Source organism: Protomyctophum bolini (assembly GCF_963924005.1).
Source record: "Protomyctophum bolini genome assembly, chromosome: 3".
Taxonomy (NCBI): domain Eukaryota; kingdom Metazoa; phylum Chordata; class Actinopteri; order Myctophiformes; family Myctophidae; genus Protomyctophum; species Protomyctophum bolini.
In genome coordinates, this window is record NC_137864.1 from 49,741,690 (window position 1) to 49,765,780 (window position 24,091).

Genomic DNA, 24,091 nt, shown 5'->3' on the forward strand with positions numbered 1-24,091 from the left:
ATAACATGCATTCTTGTCAAAGTACCAGATCTCCCTGCCATCCAGAGTAGAGGTCGGGGTATTGCTTAGGAAGCTTTTTTTTGATCCCCTTCTTCCGCAGACCCGTGTTAGTAGTTCCAGGTCAATAGAGTTTCTAATGGCTCAATAAAAGAAGACACTGTAATTTGTAATGTGGCAGCAGTCAAGAATGCTGTCTGACATGTCTGGCATTCTAATGGCACTGAGAAGGTGTTTGCAATGTCTGAATTGGTTTCGGCTGAAGGGAAACTTGCTGAGGTGGAATCCATTTTCAGAAGGCATATACTGTATAAGGAGACTCATACCGTATGTGTGTCCACACAGTGCACGAGCATAATAGGCACGTGTGCTTTCACTGCTTGCTGTTGAACACACAGTAAATCTGGCCCCATTCCTATAACTGCATAGAGCTGTTTAACCCATTCTGACCTGAGATCAGATTCATACGAGGTTTCCACTGGACACACACTGGTCTGATTAACCCATTCTGACCTGGAGATCAGATTCTAAAAAATGTCAGTCGTTCTTCGATTTTTCAAAAATAGCAGACCTACAAGTGCGCGCTATGAGCTTGTAGATCTGCTATTTTTCAATAGCTAAAGCATAACATGATGCTGAACGCCAAAAACGGGTTCCCGGTCAGAATGGGTTAAGTACTTTGGAGACGCGATACATCTTTCATCACTGACTGCACCTATGAAGTGGTTCAGCTGAGAGGGCAATATTTTCAGGGTCATGAACAACAACCTAATGGAGTGTGCACGTGTATGCAGGCACACTCACAGGCAGCGTTCACCTCTTTCTACGGGATATGCTACATATAATATGCATTCAGCACGTGTGTGTGTGTGTGTGTGTGTGTGTGTGTGTATGGAGGAGGACAGTGCCATGTTGTCATTGTGGTGATCGATAACGATAATTGACTGTAACCCAGTTCGCCTGACATCGGTGCCACATCAACTGTCAATATCCTTTATTATTCTAATTTCCCATGCAGCCCCTCCCTATAGCAAACTTTACCACCAGTGTGTGCATATGTGCGCGCGGCGCGCGTGTATCAGTTAAATTGAAATAGAAATAGTGGTTCGCCAGTGACGGGACTGCACGTAATTCCCACAGTCCATACAGATTCATATACATACAAACACTTTCAAACCCAGCATTTGGGCAGTTTAACCCAATTAGAAGCATGCAGTTAGCTGGGATAGATTCTAGTCTCTGCCATGTTGTGTATTTTCCCTGCGGTTGTTTATCGCCTGGATCAGCCTCCCCGTCTCCAAACCAAATGTTTGGGCTGTGTTCATAAACTGGTGGTTCGAGCGTTTTTTCCAAACCCCACAGGGACACGGAGACAGACTGTGATTGAGTCCAACACAGGAGGCGGGCGGCTGGCGGGGGCTGCAGTATATACCCTCTGAAAATCTGCCATTTTTCTCACGCTCCAAAGTTAACCACTTAAACCCTATATTTCATACTTTTGCCATACGGTGGTGCGCGGGTGAGGGAGAAAATACAATCTACAGGCTCACAATGCGTCGCACGTGTTGCTATGTCTTGTGAGCTTGTAGATCTTGTGAGCTTGTAGATTTTTTGGGGAATCTTTGACGGTTGTCGCCTATTATTATGTCAGCCACGTCAGGTTGAAAAGTAGCTACAGTACAACAACACTGATTGTACATTGCAGTGCACTGATGTTTGCAGTGAACCAGAAAAAAAGTAGTTCAAGAGATGTTAACCCATTCTGAACGGGAACCCATTTTGGTGTTAGCATCATGTTATGCTTCAGCTATTGAAAAATAGCAGATCTACAAGCTCATAGCGCGCCACCGAGTGGCGCGCTACGAGCTTGTAGGTCTGCTATTTTTTGAAAAATCGAAGAACGACTGACATTTTTTTAAATCTGATCTCAGGTCAGAATGGGTTAATCAGACCAGTGTGTGTCCAGTGGAAACCTCGTATAGAATCTGATCTCAGGTCAGAATGGGTTAATATAAAGCATAGAAATGAGAGGGAGAGGAAGTCGGGGGCAGTCGGGGAGTGAGCTGAGAGAGCAGAGACGTGCTGTGTGTAATCTACCAGCAGCACTCGAACATAAACAGCGATGAAGGGGTGAGCACCGCTCCCTCTCCCCCATCCGCTTTTGATATCACAACTTCCACAAATAAAGCAACATTATTGCCTTCGCTTGTGTAAACACAGACCCCCCCCCCCCCCCCCCCCCCCCCCCCCATTAAGACAGGGGTTTTGGCTGGACATTCCTGCCCCCCTCCTCCTGTACACGTCACCACTGCAGCCTTGACCAGGTGCCATGTTTTAATTGGCAGACATGGGCTCTATCACCATGGAGACGGGCGCTATAGGCCATGTCTGGGTCATCATCATAGAGTTGACACTGAGAGCAAACGCAGTCAAGAGCATCGCTTCTAAGTTCTTTAACCCATTCTGACCTGAGATCAGATTCATGCGAGGTTTCCACTGGACACACACTGGTCTGATGAACCCATTCTGACCTGAGATCAGATTCTAAAAAATGTCAGTCGTTCTTCGATTTTTTTAAAATAGCAGACCTACAAGCTCGTAGCGCGCCACTCGGTGGCGCGCTATGAGCTTGTAGGTCTGCTATTTTTCAATAGCTAAAGCATAACATGATGCTAACACCAACATGGGTTCCCGGTCAGAATGGGTTAATGGTGTGCACAGCGTGCGTGCGTGCAGGCGACCGAGCGTGCGTGCGTGCGTGCGAGCGAGCGAGCAAGACGGGGAGACTATTCATCGGTGTCTATTGGTCACAAGCTCCCACACAACGAACCAGTTTCGTGTTCTGTGCGGTTTCAGCTGTAGTTTGATGTGGTTGTCGTCGTCTCGCATCTCGTCTTGACATTGTCTCAATCTTTTTTCAATTCCCTCTCTTTGATGTCCCTCCCTCTTATGTACAATTTGGGGTAGAAGAACATCATTTGAATTTGGGCTCACTCGTTAAAAAAAATACATCTAATGCCTCAATGGGATTTCATTTCACCCGTATAAATAAAGGTCAAATAAAAAACAATTTAGGCATTTAGCAGACTTGAGCGGCTTAGCGACCATGAGATACTGTAGGAATAAGCAGAGTAAGCAAGAACTCTATACTCAATAAATAAGGTAGATAGAGTTCAGAGAAAACAGTGCATTGCCTCAAAGAAATTAGGATACCAGGTAAACAATGAACCTTAGCGTCTGTCTAAACACCGTCTAAATCACATTCACATTCGCCAAGAAAACAAATCTAAGAAAAAAAAGTATGAAAAGAAAATGTGCATTCATGCAGCTGAGCTCATCTATTTTGGGCAGCAGGCGCAACACAACACACCTGTGATGCTATATATGCAGTTAAATGTGCCACACGTCTAAATTACTATTTTGCATTGAGAGGAGATGATCTGTTTACAGTGAGATCGGGGTCAGATTACTTTTCATTCTGGCAACACACCTGCGCAATCTGGCACCACGCCCACAGCTCGTTGGATAAACAGTATTTCAAACAGCATGTTCAAAAAGAGAGATAAAACGGAGATAATGATGTGTTTTGCCAGCGGATTTATCGGCCTTTTTCCTGCTCTGGGGATGCGTTTGGGTGTCATCATCCAGCAACAGGAAGATAATAGTTTGCTGAAGTAAGCCTTGGCACTGGGAGTTAGAGGATAAACAAGGAAATACATTTGGCACTACCAGGCTGTGTGTGTGCGTGTGACTGTGTGTGTGTGTGTGTGGGTGTGTGTGTGTGTGTGTGTGCAGCGAGACCTCAAGGTCTCGCTGTTGGCACACGCCTTTGATTTGTTGTAAAACCTTGCACATATGCAGGACGTGAAGCAAAATGAGACGACACCTTAGAGAGGAAGAGGAATAGGAGATTAAGTGGCGGCGGGGGGGCTCTCTCTCCTCTCCTCTCCTCCCATCTCATTCCAGGCTCCTGAGTTTTTATATCTCGTTTCCTTCACCGTATATGGTTGTGTGTGTGTGTGTGTGTTTGCGTGTGTGTGTGTGTGTGTGTTTGCGTGCGTGCCAAGTGCTGTATCGGACCTTGTTGTTGACGGAGATGGAAGAGAGGAGAGAGAGCGTGGGAGGAGGGCTTCCGTCCCGCGGCACGACCTACAACAAAGATGGTCACCATTCCTTCGCTCCGTGCAGTCCCTGCAGAGTCTCTCCGTCTCAGCCCCCCTAAAACGTTGTTGTGACTCGTGATGCAGTGCATGAACCGCCTCGAGTCCAACATGAGTCACATGCTGTTTTTAACAACATGCTGGTCGACGGCACAAAATTAGAACTCAGTGGTGGTTTAGGGGGGATGAGATCACTAGATCGGTGGTTCCCAAAGTGGGGTCCGGGACCCCCAGGGGTCCTTGAGGGAGTTCTAGGGAGTTCCCCAGCTAAATGATAGTTTGGAACCAAATGGGCCCTTATGGGTCTGTAACTCTGAGGGCTGTATTTTGCGTGTCTTAAGTACCAGGTCTTATTCCCTAACTTGAGTAAACTAAAGACCTGGAGGCGTGATCAATGCCATTTGGCTATTCTGAGTGGCCAAAGAGCATTGACCACGCCTCCAGGTCTTTAGTTTACTCAAGTTAGGTATTAAGACCTGGTACTTAAGACACGCAAAATACAGCCCTGAGAGTGTACAAATGGAACCAAATGGACCCTAGCTGGTCCATTTGGTTCCATTTGTACACTCTCAGAGTTAAATTAACATTGATTTTGTGATAAATTGGGGTCTCAGAGATGGGAATGCCATGAAATGGGGGTCCGTACGGTACGTCTAATGCATGTCAAACTGGGGAGTCCTTGAAATTAAATGGGTTGAGTCACTGCTAGAGCGGTACAAATCTTCTCTTATGGGGGTCCTTGGCATATATTTTCTAGTGGGGGGTCCGCAGGGCTAATTAGTGTCAATTTGGGGGTCCTTGACATGAAAAGGTTTGGGAACCAGTGCACCTGATAATGCAACTTTAGACACTGGGGGCTGTATTTTGCGTGTCTTAAGTACCAGGTCTTATTCCCTAACTTGAGTAAACTAAAGACCTGGAGGCGTGATCAATGCTCTTTGGCCACTCAGAATAGCCAAATGGCATTGATCACGCCTCCAGGTCTTTAATTTACTCAAGTTAGGGAATAAGACCTGGTACTTAAGACACGCAAAATACAGCCCTCTGTCTACTCTATATACGGTCTCTACACACAGAACAAACCCTTGTTGTTAAGTTATTAGTTTGTACGACATCAATACACTGTGATGGCACACAGTAATAAATCCCCTGTTTGTTTATCCATTTTGTGACCGTGAGAGGGTACAACAAATTGGTCCATTCGGTTACATTTGTACCCTCTTCCAGTTCCATGAACGCTCAGGGTTTTCCTGTGCACAGGTGTAAGCCTATCCCCGTGGCTGCGGACCATCATGGGAGTGTGTGAACAGAGTGATCTCACCCCCAGTAGAATCTCTCTGTTCTCGCTCCATCATCCTCCTACAGTATGTTCTCTGTACTCAACTTCTTTTCTTTCCTTCAGTTTTTTGGGCTATCCAGGCTTTCTCACCTGTCTCTCTCCCAGCGCACGCACACACACACACACACACACACATATCGTTTCATGTCATTTCAGTGGCAGCGGGGGGGGGGGGTCCCCATGGCCCTGCAGGCAGAACAAGGTAGTTGAGATTCAGCCCGATGAATGCATTGCTGTGCTGTTACTACTAGCAGTGGCAGACTTATTTTAATATTATTATTTTTATTTCGCCCGGCGAAAAAAGGAAATCCTACTCGGAGGAGGAGAGGGTTTTTTAGAAAGCCAGTGTCTAAAAGTCAAGTCATTGTTTTAGAGGGGAGCCAGCCCCTCCTATGCACAGCTGTGTGTGTGTGTGTGTGTGTGTGTGTGTGTGTGTGTGTGTGTGTGTGTGTGTGTGTCACTTCACACAAGGGTGATTTTTATATTTCACTCTTGTTTTTTTTTGTTTGTTTAATTCGTAACCCTATCCTGGGTATCTCATAATTATGGGGGACCGTTTGGCAAAAATAGCCAAATAAGATTGTATATTTTGTATTTTTTTTACATGATGGCAACAGTGTTCATTTTGTTGACTATAAGATTAAAAGACCAAATATTTTAATATAAGACTAAGACTAAGACTAAACAATTTCAGAAGACTAACTAACTAAGAAGAATAAAGGATCTGTCATTCAAAAAGACTAAGACAAAATAAACAATTTCAGACACATGGAGAAATGTAATTAACCCATTCTGACCGGGGTCCCATTTTGGTGTTGGCATCATGTTATGCTTTAGCTATTGAAAAATAGCAGATCTACAAGCTCATAGCGCGCCACCGAGTGGCGCGCTACGAGCTTGTAGGTCTGCTATTTTTGAAAAAACTACGATTTTTTTTTTAATCTGATCTCGGGTCAGAATGGGTTAATCAGACCAGTGTGTGTGTTCAGTGGAAACCTCGTATGAATCTGATCTCAGGTCAGAATGGGTTAAGGCAGTCGGGGTAACCTCGCCTCACCAGGCTTTCCACACGGCAGAAAGACTGGTTTCCATTCCTTCTTCCCAGCTATGATCTCCGGTCTGGCGCTACAATGTGTTATAGTTCCTCCACATGAATTTCCGAATCGAGTAGCCGAGCGGCGAGTGTCACCAGTCACTACAGAGAGATACTGCAGAATAAAACATGGACATTCCAAATGAATTATACCAAGCTGTATCTGAAGAAGATTTCAGGGGTTTGTGGATAGGTGCCCCTGTGACGCCCCTGTTTTTCCCAGTGAATTATATTTGGTAAGCGCAGATAATAAATAAACGTTTATATGCGCTGATTCTCACTAGAAGGAGCAGAACACGAGTTGATCACAGAGTCTACAATTGGGGACAAACAGGATTAGATTGGGACGGTTTGTGATTGGGCTACTATTGAAGATTATGCTAATCCCAGAATGAGGAATGATTGCATTTTTCTTTCCTCACTCTTCCTCAATCTTATCTACTCCCACACACAAACATCATTCTCTCTCTGTCCGCGTCTCTCCCTCTGTCTGTCTGTCTGTCTGTCTGTCTGTGTGTCTCTCTCTCTCTCTCTCTCTCTCTCTCTCTCTCTCTCTCTCTCTCTCTCTCCCCCCCTCCCTCCCTCCCCCCATTCATGCAACATTATACAGGATGAATAATGAAAGATGGAATATAACCCCTCTGCATCTCTCTCCGTTCCTTTTCTGTGCAATATGGCTGATCTTGGGCGACCTGCTAGCAAAGTGGTTATGGCACACACACCATATGCCTTGAGTCCCATTTCAATTTCCTTGACAATTTTCTGTACTGTAAGTCATTCCGCCATGCACTATCCCGGGGGAGAATGACCACCTACCAAAATGATCCTGGGGGGAAAACCGGCTAAATTTAGCCATTGACTCCTTCCCCACTGCCAGTGGAATGATTAAGCCTTTCGGCTTCAAAGTGATCATATCGTCTCTGTCGGGTGGAAAATTTTACTTTTCAGGATTCTAATTTAAAAATATATGCTACGCTACTTATGATGATTTTGCGTGGCGCTGTAGTATGATCAAGTAGGGCATTCATTTACAAAAAATGGCGGCACGGTGGCACAGTTGGTAGTGCTGTCGCCTCACAGCTAGAAGGTCCTGGGTTCGATTCCCGCTCGGGACGCTGTGGGTGCTGGCGGCGTGTTTCCTCCTCTGCGTCATCAGTGCCCATATCCGAGGCGGGGTTGGCAAAATGGCCTTTCTGTGTGGAGTTTGCATGTTCTCCCCGTGTCCCCTAGGGTAGGTACCCTCACAAAAAAACATGCAGTAATCCTGGTCTCTAAACAGCCGGGGCGCCTGATGGAGGGGAAAGGAACTGGTTGGAATAACGTGTTCCTTCCGCGCACTATGTCCAACCAGGGAAAGTCCCCCCTGTCAGGTGTAAAGGAGCAACTTGGACACTCAGGCATGAAGGTGTCATGGTCTGTCTCCCTACAGATCATGTCTCCATGTCAGCCACTCCCACATTCCTTTCCAGCTCTCAGTCCTTGCCACACACACCTGCTCACACACATAATCCCCACTGTGCCATGCCCCTTTCACACCTGAGGACATTTCTCCAATCAGCCTGCTCCCTATAAGACTGGGCTCATTCCACACACACACACACACACACACACACACAGACACTGCCATTATCTGTTCCTGAGATGTTTCCTTGCAGTTCTGTCATCGGCGTGTGCCTCTGTGAGATTTTGGCATTTTGGACATTACGCTTTGTGTAAGGTTTGCTTTTTGGACTTTTGAACTGTTTTGCATCCCTGCTTTGTGTTTGAACAGTTTAGCTTTTGCTTCCCTGCGTTTCTGCTTGCAACCTTTGTAATTTTTGTGTAAGCTTTACCTTTGTTGGAATTAATAAATAAGTTAATTTGAACTTTCCTGCTTGTGGCTTCTCCTGCCAATCGTGACAGAAGGAAGCATGAGTTCAAGTCCGTCACTCTCCCCATGTCCCCCATATATGGGGACTATAGGTTGGCGGAGGGTGTGTAGAGCCCAGGATCACATTAGATAATTGACACAGGGGTGAAAAATGGGTTACAAAATCGTGGGAAAAAGATTATAGAATTATTTTAAGTACAAATGACAGTGACGATATGATATGATCATATGTACATAATGAAAGCAACAGGAGTACTTTAACAAAGGGGGCACGGTGGCACAGTTGGTAGTGCTGTCGCCTCACAGCTAGAAGGTCCTGGGTTCGATTCCCGCTCGGGGCACTGTGGGTGCTGGCGGCGTGTTTCCTCCTCCGCGTCATCAGTGCCCATACCCGAAGGCGGGGTTGGCGAAAGGGCCTTTCTGTGTGGAGTTTGCATGTTCTCCCCGTGTCCCCTAGGGTAGGTACCCTCACAAAAACATGCAGTAATCCTGGTCTCTAAACTGCCTCCCCCTGGCCAGCCGGGGCGCCTGATGGAGGGGAAAGGAACTGGTTGGAATAACGTGTTCCTTCCACGCACTACGTCCAACCAGGGAAACTCCCCCCTGTCAGGTGTAAAGGAGCAACTTGGACACTCAAGCATGAAGGAAGCATGAGTTAAGTCCGTTGCTCTCCCCAGGTTGGCGGAGGGTGTGTAGAGCCCAGGATCACAGTAGATGATTGACACAGGGGTGAAAAATGGGTTACAAAATCGTGGGATAAAAAATATATTAAGAGGAGTACTTTAACAAATAAAGGATGTCTGTCATCTTAATAATCATGTTCATTTGCCTGAAATGAGTACGTTCCATAGACTGTACAAAATAAGTGTGTTTGTGAAGTACCTAAAAATAGGTCTCTCTCTCTCTCACTCCAAAACCAGCGACAATCATTGTTTTGTGATTATGAAAAGGCATTGTCCTTGGGATAATTAGGCATGACCTTTGATCTGCTTGACCCTGCAGTACACATATGTACATACAATGATGATGATGGGGATCATGACCTTTATCTGCACTACAGTGACTTCTGTATGTGGTCAATGATATGAGATTGGGTTAGGGTTAGGCTACAGTATGTGTGTTCTAAACTTCAGAACTTGTCGTGTGACACTGCCTGGTGTAGTCTTATTCTGTGGGCACACGACTCAACTGAAACATCCCCCCCCCTATACCACACTTAGTTAGATTGAGACTCGTAGGTGACCACATGGTTCGTCAACTAAAAATCACAACAATTTTGTGTCAGCGGCGGGATATACCAAACTGAGGTACGTCACTTGATGATTATTTTAAAGAAGTGCTTTACTCGTTTGGTATTGTACTTTTTGGTCCAAAAGCGAAAGCTCTACCGACTGAGTTACCCAGACAAACAAAACCTTTTCCTAATAGATCTACAAGCTCACAACGCGCCATTTGTTTATGAAATACTTTTGAAATATGCTGGAATTCATTTAATTGGTGAAAATCTGTGTTTGTTTTTAAATGATTGATCTATATATACAGTGTGTATATATATTTTAGTTACACCTCTGATGTATCTGTTAGGTATTTTTCTTTTGTAGATCTGTTATTTTGGTGGATGCCGGTTCTTGTGATCTATGACCCGGTGTCCCCGATGGTCTTGCCGAATTATGGATAATAAATTGCCCTGTGACTGACATTTGATGTCACACTGTCCCACTGACTGTAAAATAGTATGCTTCTGGCCCCGCCAGAGTTTAGATAGTAAAACTGCTCTCCTAGCTAGCGTAGGTACATAAGAATTGTTTTGTTTCCATTTGCCATAACACCCAGCTTCTGTGTTTCTGCCCTTGAAGTTAGTATTCTCTCTAACAGACTGGTAAACTGCACTCAATGACGTTATGCCTTGTCCCCCGGTTCCACTAACTGATATTGCATGTCCGGACTATCTCTGCCCCGTGAGATAGTTCCTGTATGCAATATTCATGACGTCTTGCATTATCCGTCCATTTGTAAACAAATATGTTTTTTGACCTTGTTGTTCAACACATTTTCCGGTGTATTGATTACGGTATGCTATATTAACCATGTTCAATTTGGACATGGTCAGAGATCCTTGTGGAAACGCTGTCCGGATTGCATGCCTTCTTCTCTCCCAATATGTGGTGAATATGAACATATCTGATTGAACCCCCTCCTAGCTCTGCTTGTCTGAAATTGTCTTCTTTGTGTCTGTCAAATTCATTCTAAGGTATTTTGATTAACTCTGTAATACTCTTGACTTTTACTCATTATAGTTCAAAAGGTTTTTTATAACCATTTCTGTAAAGTTACCAGCACTCTGCTTCTATTCTGGTGAAGAGTATTTTATTGTAATTAGATTACTTCCAAAAGTATTTATGGAGTTCCGGTGTTTCCGGAGCTCCAAGCTCTCTGCTATCCAAGCATTTCCTTATTTATCAGAGTCTTTATTTCAATACAGTCCTTTCAAGTATAATGGTTGAAATATTCCCATCAGTATCCTAGAGAGTGTTTAGTGTCACTGCAGAGGAACATATTCACACCTCTGTATCCTAGAGAGTGTTTAGTGTCACTGCAGAGGAACATATAGTCACACCTCTGTATCCTAGAGAGTGTTTAGTGTCACTGCAGAGGAACATATTCACACCTCTGTATCCTAGAGAGTGTTTAGTGTCACTGCAGAGGAACATATAGTCACACCTCTGTATCCTAGAGAGTGTTTAGTGTCACTGCAGAGGAACATATTCACACCTCTGTATCCTAGAGAGTGTTTAGTGTCACTGCAGAGGAACATATTCACACCTCTGTATCCTAGAGAGTGTTTAGTGTCACTGCAGAGGAACATATTCACACCTCTGTATCCTAGAGAGTGTTTAGTGTCACTGCAGAGGAACATATAGTCACACCTCTGTATCCTAGAGAGTGTTTAGTGTCACTGCAGAGGAACATATTCACACCTCTGTATCCTAGAGAGTGTTTAGTGTCACTGCAGAGGAACATAGTCACACCTCTGTATCCTAGAGTGTTTAGTGTCACTGCAGAGGAACATATTCACACCTCTGTATCCTAGAGAGTGTTTAGTGTCACTGCAGAGGAACATATAGTCACACCTCTGTGTACTAGAGAGTGTTTAGTGTCACTGCAGAGGGACATATTCACACCTCTGTATCCTAGAGAGTGTTTAGTGTCACTGCAGAGGAACATATTCACACCTCTGTATCCTAGAGAGTGTTTAGTGTCACTGCAGAGGAACATAGTCACACCTCTGTATCCTAGAGAGTGTTTAGTGTCACTGCAGAGGAACATATTCACACCTCTGTATCCTAGAGAGTGTTTAGTGTTACTGCAGAGGAACATATTCACACCTCTGTATCCTAGAGAGTGTTTAGTGTCACTGCAGAGGAACACAGTCACACCTCTGTATCCTAGAGAGTGTTTAGTGTTACTGCAGAGGAACATATTCACACCTCTGTATACTAGAGAGTGTTTAGTGTCACTGCAGAGGAACATATTCACACCTCTGTATCCTAGAGAGTGTTTAGTGTCACTGCAGAGGAACATAGTCACACCTCTGTATCCTAGAGAGTGTTTAGTGTCACTGCAGAGGAACATATTCACACCTCTGTATCCTAGAGAGTGTTTAGTGTCACTGCAGGGGAACATATTCACACCTCTGTATCCTAGAGAGTGTTTAGTGTCACTGCAGAGGAACATATTCACACCTCTGTATCCTAGAGAGTGTTTAGTGTCACTGCAGAGGAACATATTCACACCTCTGTATCCTAGAGAGTGTTTAGTGTCACTGCAGAGGAACATATTCACACCTCTGTATACTAGAGAGTGTTTAGTGTCACTGCAGAGGAACATATTCACACCTCTGTATCCTAGAGAGTGTTTAGTGTCACTGCAGAGGAACATATTCACACCTCTGTATACTAGAGAGTGTTTAGTGTCACTGCAGAGGAACATATTCACACCTCTGTATCCTAGAGAGTGTTTAGTGTCACTGCAGAGGAACATATTCACACCTCTGTATCCTAGAGAGTGTTTAGTGTCACTGCAGGGGAACATATTCACACCTCTGTATCCTAGAGAGTGTTTAGTGTCACTGCAGAGGAACATATTCACACCTCTGTATCCTAGAGAGTGTTTAGTGTCACTGCAGAGGAACATATTCACACCTCTGTATCCTAGAGAGTGTTTAGTGTCACTGCAGAGGAACATATTCACACCTCTGTATCCTAGAGAGTGTTTAGTGTCACTGCAGAGGAACATATTCACACCTCTGTATCCTAGAGAGTGTTTAGTGTCACTGCAGAGGAACATATTCACACCTCTGTATCCTAGAGAGTGTTTAGTGTCACTGCAGAGGAACATATTCACACCTCTGTATCCTAGAGAGTGTTTAGTGTCACTGCAGGGGAACATATTCACACCTCTGTATCCTAGAGAGTGTTTAGTGTCACTGCAGAGGAACATATTCACACCTCTGTATCCTAGAGAGTGTTTAGTGTCACTGCAGAGGAACATATTCACACCTCTGTATCCTAGAGAGTGTTTAGTGTCACTGCAGAGGAACATATTCACACCTCTGTATCCTAGAGAGTGTTTAGTGTCACTGCAGAGGAACATATTCACACCTCTGTATCCTAGAGAGTGTTTAGTGTCACTGCAGAGGAACATATTCACACCTCTGTATCCTAGAGAGTGTTTAGTGTCACTGCAGAGGAACATATTCACACCTCTGTATCCTAGAGAGTGTTTAGTGTCACTGCAGAGGAACATATTCACACCTCTGTATCCTAGAGAGTGTTTAGTGTCACTGCAGAGGAACATAGTCACACCTCTGTATCCTAGAGAGTGTTTAGTGTCACTGCAGAGGAACATATTCACACCTCTGTATCCTAGAGAGTGTTTAGTGTCACTGCAGAGGAACACAGTCACACCTCTGTATCCTAGAGAGTGTTTAGTGTCACTGCAGAGGAACATATTCACACCTCTGTATCCTAGAGAGTGTTTAGTGTCACTGCAGAGGGACATAGTCACACCTCTGTATCCTAGAGAGTGTTTAGTGTCACTGCAGAGGAACATAGTCACACCTCTGTATCCTAGAGAGTGTTTAGTGTCACTGCAGAGGAACATATTCACACCTCTGTATCCTAGAGAGTGTTTAGTGTCACTGCAGAGGAACATAATCACACCTCTGTGACCTAGAGAGTGTTTAGTGTCACTGCAGAGGAACATATTCACACCTCTGTGACCTAGAGAGTGTTTAGTGTCACTGCAGAGGAACATAGTCACACCTTTTGCGAGAACATCTAAAGCCAGACAAAGTGAATATGCCGACATTCTTGCACCGTAAAGTATCTTGAATCATTTTAATGTCCAACTCTGAGATCTGAAAGGATGCCGATGTTTTCCCGGCTGTAACGGGTTAAAGAACAGACTCAGTGTTGATCTTATATGCATGCAGGGGAGCCTATAATATATAATATATATATTATATTATAAATAATGTCTGACCACCTAATTTATTTGATATGTTTTCTAATCGTGACATGGCATTTTCATATCGTTCCATGCTGAGTTATAATAGAGGATTCCGATCCTCTGAAAAAGGAGCTCGTTTACTTTAAATTCGATTAAGGCTGCTTTCGTTATCTTTATTCGCACACTGCCGCTCATTAATCATTTTTTCCAGTTTCCACACATATCTATATTTAGGGGTAAATGCTAGTTCCCCAGGAGAAGCTGTCTCATATCAGCGAGCCAGAGAAAATGGGTGAAAATTAGCATGTCTACCAGCCTGTCTACCATGGTGCAACACCCTGGTATCACTGCTGGATGACTACTGCAGTCATTTGTCCCAAGAGAGTGAAGGGCGATTTTGCAAACCTTTCCAACCAAAGAGAAAAACTTGTCTTTTTGTCCAGTGAGAAAGGGGCTTACTCTCTCTCTCTGTGTGTGTGTGTGTGTGTGTGTGTGTGTGTGTGTGTGTGTGTGTGTGTGTGTGTGTGTGTGTGTGTGGTCATTGTTATCACAATGACATTACAGCTACTGTAAAGGCTCATACATATTCCAGTTTTAGGTGATCACCGTTTTAGGCGTTAACTTATCACCTAATGAGTCGAGGCCATCATACTCGCAGTGTTGTCCTTAAGCATGGACCAGCCCTCCCTCTGGTTTAGATGTGCAATTAACCCTCGTGCCCGCAAAACCAAGGGACCGCCCACCCAACTCCTAGACCAATCTGTGAACGGGGAGATGTCGGTCAGTAAAATCAGAGATGTGCCCTAGGGTGAGCGGTGATGAGTTATTCACTGCAGTGAGTGACCTAGTGATATTGTAGTTTTCTAACTTTTGAAAACACTGCAGTGATAAGCTATCACCCCAAACCATGAGTATGAATATAGGCTTTAAGATGTAATGTACACATATGCAGTATGTACTGCATTATGCCATATAGGAGCAGCTCCTCCTACACTTTTGACAGATGAAATGAGGAAATGACAAGCAAAACTAACCACAATAGCTAACGTAGCCTAACTACAAGCGCACACAGTGCATAGTTACAGTAGGCCTAGTTGTAGGTCTGCTATTTTCTACCGTTTTTGGGAACATTTGGCCTATAATGACATTGGGTACACCAGGTTGACTAATGACCTTCTTCCTCTCTGTCCTGTAGGATGAAAATGCGACGTCACAGGGTGTTCTTGCTGTGCACGGTGGGCCTGTGCGTCATCTCCTTCCTGCACTACTACAAGGCCCTCCACTATGTGTCACTGCTGCGCGAGCTGTCCGCGCCCTACCCCAACATCAAGTCCTTCATCATGGTCACCGGCTTCTTCTGGAGGGAGGGGAGGGGCGGGACGGCTACGACCCCGCTGAGCCCCGCCTCCCCGGAGGAGGCCCCTCCGCCGCCGGCGCTCCGGCCGTCCGACACCAAGCCCCGCGTGGCTGCGGGCGGCGGCGGTTTAGGCCCCCTGGGACTGGGGCCCAACGTGGTCATAGCGGGGCCAGGCGTCGTGGGCAGATCGGGGTTGGAGATGAGGTTGAGGGAAGAGCCGGCACCGCCGCATCCCTGGGAGAAGCCGGAAGAGCCTAGAGATGTTCCCACTGAGGTGAGAGGCCAGCTGCATGTGAAACGGGGGGGTCAGGTGCATGTGAAACGGGGGTCAGGTGCATGTGAAACGGGGGTCAGGTGCATGTGAAAAGGGGGGGTCGGGTGCATGTGAAACGGGGGTCAGCAGGTGCATGTGAAACGGGGGTCAGGTGCATGTGAAACGGGGGTCAGGTGCATGTGAAACGGGGGGGTCGGGTGCATGTGAAACGGGGGGGTCGGGTGCATGTGAAACGGGGGTCAGGTGCATGTGAAACGGGGGTCGGGTGCATGTGAAACGGGGGTCAGGTGCATGTGAAACGGGGGTCGGGTGCATGTGAAACGGGGGTCAGGTGCATGTGAAACGGGGGTCGGGTGCATGTGAAACGGGGGTCAGGTGCATGTGAAACGGGGGTCAGGTGCATGTGAAACGGGGGTCAGCAGGTGCATGTGAAACGGGGGTCAGCAGGTGCATGTGAAACGGGGGTCAGGTGCATGTGAAACGGAGGTCAGGTGCATGTGAAACGGGGGTCAGGTGCATGTGAAACGGCGGTCAGCAGGTGCATGTGAAACGGGGGTCGGGTGCATGTGAAACGGGGGTCAGCAGGTGCATGTGAAACGGGGGTCGGGTGCATGTGAAACGGGGGTCAGGTGCATGTGAAACGGGGGTCGGGTGCATGTGAAACGGGGGTCAGCAGGTGCATGTGAAACGGGGGTCAGGTGCATGTGAAACGGGGGTCAGGTGCATGTGAAACGGGGGTCGGGTGCATGTGAAACGGGGGGTCAGGTGCATGTGAAACGGGGGTCGGGTGCAATGCGGTTAACATCTTTGGGGGGCTACTTTAGAATAGTAGTCGACGATTATAATGGGTTTCCATTCTTTGGCAGTAACCCTGCCTGTCAGCATCTGCTTTTGGTAGGAGGGAAGGGCTCTTGTCTCATCAGAGCAACCAAATATCGCCAAGAAAGAATCTGATTGAATTTCACTTTCCCATTATCTAGACAGAAACAGATTGAATGTGTCCCCAGAAAATGTGCTATTACTTTGACGTTGCCAAAATAGTTGTGACGCAGAACCTTCTGCAGTACTAAGATTTAGTTTAGCCTTTGGATATTATTATTATTCTTGCTTTATAAAACATCAAGAGAAGCGTAATGTCGAAGTGCAGTTTTATTCTGTTATACTGTATAGTTCAGCCAGGACAACTCGTAGAACAGTATTATATAATGGGTGTGTTGACGGTTATAGCACAGAACAGGTGGAGCTGTGGAGGAGAAGACTTGTGACACACACAGCAGCAGCACAGGGTGTGCCACTGATGATGGGTGGGCTTGTAAATGTGTGCTGTTGAGTGGTCCAGATCCAGCTTAACATGCGTATATATGTTCTCAAACCTTTTAATTTCTAGGATCCCCAGTTTGTTTCCGCATCAAAGGACGATATCCCCAATTTTAAACCTATCTTCATATAATAGGTTGTCCCGTATGCTCATTATAAAAGGGTACCATTTTTGTCTACCCACTATGTGTCTCAGAGTGGACCCCCCGAAACCAAACAACGTACTAAACCCCCCTGAAACCAAACAACGTACTAAACCCAGCCTGAAACCAAACAACGTACTAAACCCCCTGAAACCAAACAACGTACTAAACCCCCCCTGAAACCAAACAACGTACTAAACCCCCTGAAACCAAACAACGTACTAAACCCCCTGAAACCAAACAACGTACTAAACCCCCCTGAAACCAAACAACGTACTAAACCCCCTGAAACCAAACAACGTACTAAACCCCCTGAAACCAAACAACGTACTAAACCCCCTGAAACCAAACAACGTACTAAACCCCCCCCTGAAACCAAACAACGTACTAAACCCCCCTGAAACCAAACAACGTACTAAACCCCCTGAAACCAAACAACGTACTAAACCCCCCTGAAACCAAACAACGTACTAAACCCCCCTGAAACCAAACAACGTACTAAACCCCCCTGAAACCAAACAACGTACTAAACCCCCTGAAACCAAACAACGTACTAAACCCCCTGAAACCAAACAACGTACTAAACCCCCTGAAACCAAACAACGTACTAAACCCCCTGAAACCAAACAACGTACTAAACCCCCTGAAACCAAACAACGTACTAAACCCCCCTGAAACCAAACAACGTACTAAACCCCCTGAAACCAAACAACGTACTAAACCCCCTGAAACCAAACAACGTACTAAACCCCCTGAAACCAAACAACGTACTAAACCCCCTGAAACCAAACAACGTACTAAACCCCCTGAAACCAAACAACGTACTAAACCCCCTGAAACCAAACAACGTACTAAACCCCCCTGAAACCAAACAACGTACTAAACCCCCTGAAACCAAACAACGTACTAAACCCAGCCTGAAACCAAACAACGTACTAAACCCCCTGAAACCAAACAACGTACTAAACCCCCCCCCCCCCCGAAACCATCACTCGTGAACAAGACCCCGAGTGTGTGGCACATCTATACACGAAATGTCTATGTTCACAGGCTTCTGTGTGCGGCCTAGAGGAGCATCTGATCATGTGCAGCACTAGTACAAGTCTTACACCGCATGCGTTTGGGAAACTGGGCCAATAACCATTACCAGAAACACAACAGATCTATAACAAATGGAACTAAATGGACCCTTATGGGTCAATTTGGTTCCATTTGTACACTCTCAGAATTATGGGGGTCCTTGCAAATAAAACATTTGAGAACCACTAGTACTAATGTGCCATAGTGTCGTAGTATTGGTAAATAAGTGTCGTACATATTCTAAAGAAAACCTGGAGACTTTACATTCAGTAATCGGGTCTTAGAACATTATAATGGTGTGTATAATCTAAAATTAGCCACGGACAAGACCATGTCTTACCACGGACACATTTGTACGTGCATGGACACACTGATGACCCTGGTGTCCACTGGCTTAAGCCAGGTTGCTCATAGGTTACATTCTGATGGTTTGATTCAGTTAATCATTGCTTTACTGTGTTTGGGAAGGTTGAAGGATTTCAGGTCAACAGCACCATACTCTGCCGTCATATTTTCTTTATCAAAAGGCAGCTTTTCTTCATCTCTAATTTCAGGACCGAAGTGAAGATCAGTTCAACTCGTGGATCCCCAGCCACCCAGCCCAGCCTGCTAGACCTGAACCCCCAGCCCAGATGATCTTAGCAGGAGAAGAAGAGAAGCAAGTGTTGTTCCCAAAGGTTCTTAAACCAGACCCCCTAGAGTCCATGGGAGACCTCCACACCCGAACTCACAAGCTTCAGGATGACAAAACGCACTACTTTGTCCGAACCAAAGCTGGGGCCCTCTGCTTCAGGCAGGGGACCGAGGTGGCAACCCCGAGGGAGGACCCCGGGAAAGCGGGGGGCTCCGTGGCCACCGGAGCGGGCTCCAGGTCCGTCGCCCCCGGGCAACGTAAACCACTGGAGGTCCAGCAGCCCTCCTCCGCTCCTCCCAAAGCTAAGCCCAGGCCCAGAGGCGGGAAGCGGCTGGTGAAGTGCGTGTGTCGCCCGGGCTGGCACGGGCCGTACTGCGGCGTGCCCACCATGGTGTACCACTCCAACCTGCCCACCAAGGAGCGGCTGACGCCCAGGGAGACGCCGCGGAGGGTCATCAACGCCATCAACGTCAACCACGAGTTCGATCTACTGCACGTCCGCTTCCACGAGCTGAACCAAGCTGTGGACCTCTTCCTGGTGTGTGAGTCCAACTTCACCGCCTACGGGGAGAGACGTCCGTTACGGTGAGTCATATGATGCAGTATGATGCTTACGGGGAGAGACGTCCGTTACGGTGAGTCATATGATGCAGTATGATGCTTACGGGGAGAGACGTCCGTTACGGTGAGTCATATGATGCAGTATGATGCTTACGGGGAGAGACGTCCGTTACGGTGAGTCATATGATGCAGTATGATGCTTACGGGGAGAGACGTCCGTTACGGTGAGTCATATGATACCGTATGATGCTTACGGGGAGAGACGTCCGTTACGGTGAGTCATATGATACCGTATGATGCTTGAGAGACGTCCGTTACGGTGAGTCATATGATACAGTATATATGATGCTGGAGCAAAGCACTCGTTCCACCTCTGCTCCAGTGGCACACCTCAGTGGTCAACAATAAACAGAAGTGTGATTCATACTTAACTTGTGTGCGAAAATAGCCAAAAAATAGGCAATCTACACATGAGCTTTAGTCAACGACACAGCACGCAACCAAGTATAAATCATGCATGAGGTATGTATGTACAGTACAGTACAGTACAGTACAGTACAGTACAGTACAGTACAGTACAGTACAGTACAGTACAGTATGTATATGTTCTGTATGTATAATAAAATATCACAGATTCTCAGCAAATATCTCAGAGATACAGTTTCTTTCTTAAATGCAGTACAAATAAGATTCAGAGAATAGACACACTGATGTTGTGTTTGACTTTATCGATTCGTGTCTATAGCTCACAAATATAATATTACATCCTATTACCTCCACGGCATTGCAAGTGTCGTTCCTGGAGAAACAGTGTATGACAGTAGTGATAAGCAGACAGTTTAACCCATTCTGAACGGGAACCCATGTTGGTGTTGGCATCATGTTATGCTTTAGCTATTGAAAAATAGCAGATCTACAAGCTCGTAGCGCGCCACCGAGTGGCGCGCTACGAGCTTGTAGGTCTGCTATTTTAGAAAAATCAAAGAACGACTGACATTTTTTAGAATCTGATCTCAGGTCAGAATGCGTTAATCAGACCAGTGTGTGTCCAGTGGAAACCTCGTATGAATCTGATCTCAGGTCAGAATGGGTTAACAAGCAGTTTGACTGTAGTTTATGACCATAGAGGGTGATTGTCGATCCTCGGATGACATGATTGACACACATAATGACACTGTTCGACACCGCGTGAACACTGAGATGGTTGCAGTCAGAATTTTATTTTTCTATGCACGCAAACGGCTTCATTGACACGGCTTCGTGGTCATAACCATGATGTGCTGTCTGTGTGTGGGATATGGCTGATAATGGGATTGTTATGTGTATGTAAACTAGGTGTGCGTGGGTGGGTGAGCGAGCGAGCGAGCGATACAGAGTGTAACGGGTGATTTATATTTAGTCGCACGGCACTCGCAGCGTGCCGTGCGCCGCATTGTGATCTGCTGTTTTATGTGCACAGCGTGGCGCACAAACGAGTATAAATAAAGCCATTGTGTGTTTATCCTCCTTTTCTCTATTATTTGTAATTTCTCCACAATACCCTTCTGGTACCTCAGGCTACTGTATAGAAACTGCTTACTATCCATTTTGGAAATGTACTGTTCGATAATTTGTAATGACATACAAATAAATGCTGGACTTGGTCTGAATGTCCTGAATTATTCAGTTGAGGGCATCGTCTTGCTTGTGTCACCGTTTTAGTTTTGTTTTGTTTCTTATAGCAACCTCTTAAACCCTATTTAATTTGCAAATGTTTGGGAAACATTTGAAGACGGGTTTAATATCCTTAAAAGCCTCTAAAAATCCTGCAGAAATGACAATGAATTATTGCCCCATGCATCCTCTCCCGACATTCCCAGTTTCCTGCAGCTGCTCATCAACGGTACATACGATTACGTGCGCCACAAGATCCTGTACGTGTTCCTGGACCACTTCCCGGAGGGCGGGCGTCAGGACGGCTGGATCGCAGACGACTACCTACGCACCTATCTGACGCGCAACGGCATGGCCCGGGTCACGGGCATGCGGCCGGACGACGTCTTCGTCATTAACGACGCGGACGAGATCCCCGCGCGCGAGGGCCTCCTCTTCCTCAAGCTGTTCGACGGCTGGACGGAGCCCTTTGCCATCCATATGCGCAAGGTGTGTGTGTGTGTGTGTGTGTGGGGGTGGCAGCCATCTGTATGCATAAAACATAATGAATATATCATCAAATGTACGATAATATATATACTGCATGAGTGGTTTTAGTGATAAACATCGGATGGATTGGTGACGCATCAAACTGAACTGGTGAATTAATTGAATGGTGCCTTATTGTATTAACTTATTCCGTTCCCTGCTCTCTCTCTCATGCCACTCATTAACACTTTCACAGGAAAACAGCAGATGGGGAAATGATGCAATAAATGAACTGCATTGACTTTCATCCCTTCGGCGTCATGATTAATTCCATTTCCCCTCTCCGTGTCTCTCTCTCTCTCTCTCTCTCTCTCTCTCTCTCTCTCTCTATCTGTCTCTTTGTTTCTCTCTCTCACTGTCCGTCTCGCCCCACACGTCCCAGACTATTCTCCCTTCTGGCTCCAAAACTATGGAATGGACTTCCCGTTGCAATCAGAACAGAAGACTCACTCCCAATCTTCCGCTGTAGCCCGTAGTCTGATATCTTACCTCTTCAGACTCCATCTAAGCCTGTAGCACTTGCCATAGCACTTGTACTAGCCTTGGCAACCTTGCAAAGGCTAAACTTATGTCATTTAGATAGCATTTTATGTAGACAGTAGACATAGTAGTTTCACTACAGATATTCTGCTGTTGGATAGATGCTACTGTAGGTTTATATTCTGCTGTTGGATAGATGCTACTGTAGGTTTATATTCTGCTGTTGGATAGATGCTACTGTAGGTTTATATTCTGCTGTTGGATAGATGCTATACTGTAGGTTTCTTAGCTTGCTTATGATTCTTAACCCATTCTGAACGGGAACCCATGTTGGTGCTATTGAAAAATAGCAGATGTACAAGCTCGTAGCGCGCCACCGAGTGGCGCGCTACGAGCTTGTAGGTCTGCTATTTTTTGAAAAACTGAAGAGCGACTGACATTTTTAGAATCTGATCTCAGGTCAGAATGGGTTAATCAGACCAGTGTGTGTCCAGTGGAAACCTCGTACTATGAATCTGATCTCAGGTCAGAATGGGTTAATGACTATGTATTTGGTGTATTACCATGTGGTGTAAATAGTAAATTGTCTCCCTGTTGTTGTGTTCCTCTCATTCCCCCCCCCCCCCCCCCCACGGCGCCTCAGTCGCTGTACGGGTTCTTCTGGAAGCAGCTGGGCTCTCTGGAGGTGGTGTCGGGCTGCACGGCGGGCATGCTCCACGACGTCTACGACAACGACGGCATCCGCCTCCGCCGCCGCGAGTACTACACCATGCCGGGCTTCCGCAAGTACGAGAACGACACGGGGCACATCCTGGTGCAGTGGGCCGTGGGCAGCCCCTTCCACTTCGCCGGCTGGCACTGCTCCTGGTGCTTCATGCCCGAGGGCATCCACTTCAAGCTGGTGTCGGCGCAGAACGGCGACTTCCCGCGCTGGGGAGACTACGAGGACAAGCGCGACCTCGGCTACATCCGGGACCTGATCCGGACGGGCGGCTGGTTCGACGGCTCCCTCCAGGAGTACCCGCCCACGGACCCCAAAGAGCACATGTACGCCCCCAGGTACATGCTGGAGCACTATGACAGGTACAGCTACCTCCTAGAGAACCCCTATACAAACACAGCCAGACTCGACAGCGAGGGGTAAGGAGCCCCCCCCCCCCCCTTACCCCTGGGGGGTGGTGGTGGGGGGGGGGGGGGGGTGGTGGAGGCTCAGTTTGTGTCTCCCACCAGGGCCAGGTAGCAACTGATATTTCAGGAATATATAAGGTCCCCTTGGAAAGAAAAGAAATAAATATCATCAGTTTTGATTTAAAAAAGGGAATTGTGGATTTTGCTTCCACCATGATTTATTGGAGACTTATTTCAACAGGATCTAACCACTGGATAAATGAGTCAATTAATTCCTTGTGACACCTTTTTCTGTCAGAGTGAGGAGTAAAACTGTCCTTTTCTGTCAGAGTGAGGAGTTAAAACTGTCCTTTTCTGTCAGAGTGAGGAGTTAAAACTCTCCCCCATCCGTCCCTCCTTCCTCCTCCTCCTCCTCCTCCTCCCATCTCGCTTTGCTCTGGTTTGAGAGACCTGCTGTCTGGGGGTGTGGGGCGGGGGGGCTCTGCTACGGTGGTGGGTTAGGATTGGAAGGACATTTTTTGCGGGTGTGTTTGAATCCTGTGGAGAAAAAAAGGAAAATATGAAGAAGAAAAGAAAAACACACGGGATGCAAAAGAATATTGTCTTTTTTTTGGTATTGTTTCTGTCAATGTTTACTTTGTGCAGACCGTCCAGCATCCCTGCTCTAATTTCACTCACCTATTGGATTATCCTCCCTAGAGCGAGCCACTTTATTGCATTTTATGACTTCCCTCTAGAATCACACACACACACACACACACACACACACACACACACACACAGCCATACATGTCTCTGCTTCCCAGTGGAGTATTAATCATATTTATATCCTCGCATAACCAGACGCCAAAATGGAAAAAGACTAAACAGAGATGTGTCAAGCTCTTCACACACAGTGACTTCCCAAACAACACACCCTCATCCCCTTTGTGCCTGTGTGCGTGTGTGTGTCCGTGTGCGTGTGTG

The 24,091-nt window shown here is 46.3% G+C and overlaps 1 protein-coding gene across 1 annotated transcript in view; it reads left to right on the forward strand.

Annotated features, from left to right (window-relative positions):
- Window positions 1–23,141, forward strand: part of mgat3b (beta-1,4-mannosyl-glycoprotein 4-beta-N-acetylglucosaminyltransferase b) — a gene marked incomplete at its 3' end in the record, with an annotated part of 92,601 nt that extends 69,460 nt beyond the window's left edge. The window contains exons 2-5 of the mRNA XM_080760084.1: window positions 15,166–15,601; window positions 18,696–19,360; window positions 21,196–21,478; window positions 22,641–23,141. Coding sequence (XP_080616210.1) covers window positions 15,167–15,601; window positions 18,696–19,360; window positions 21,196–21,478; window positions 22,641–23,141 — 1,884 coding nt within the window. The 5' untranslated portion in view covers window position 15,166. The remainder of the gene's footprint in view (window positions 1–15,165; window positions 15,602–18,695; window positions 19,361–21,195; window positions 21,479–22,640) is intronic.
- Between the last annotated feature and the right edge of the window lie 950 nt (window positions 23,142–24,091).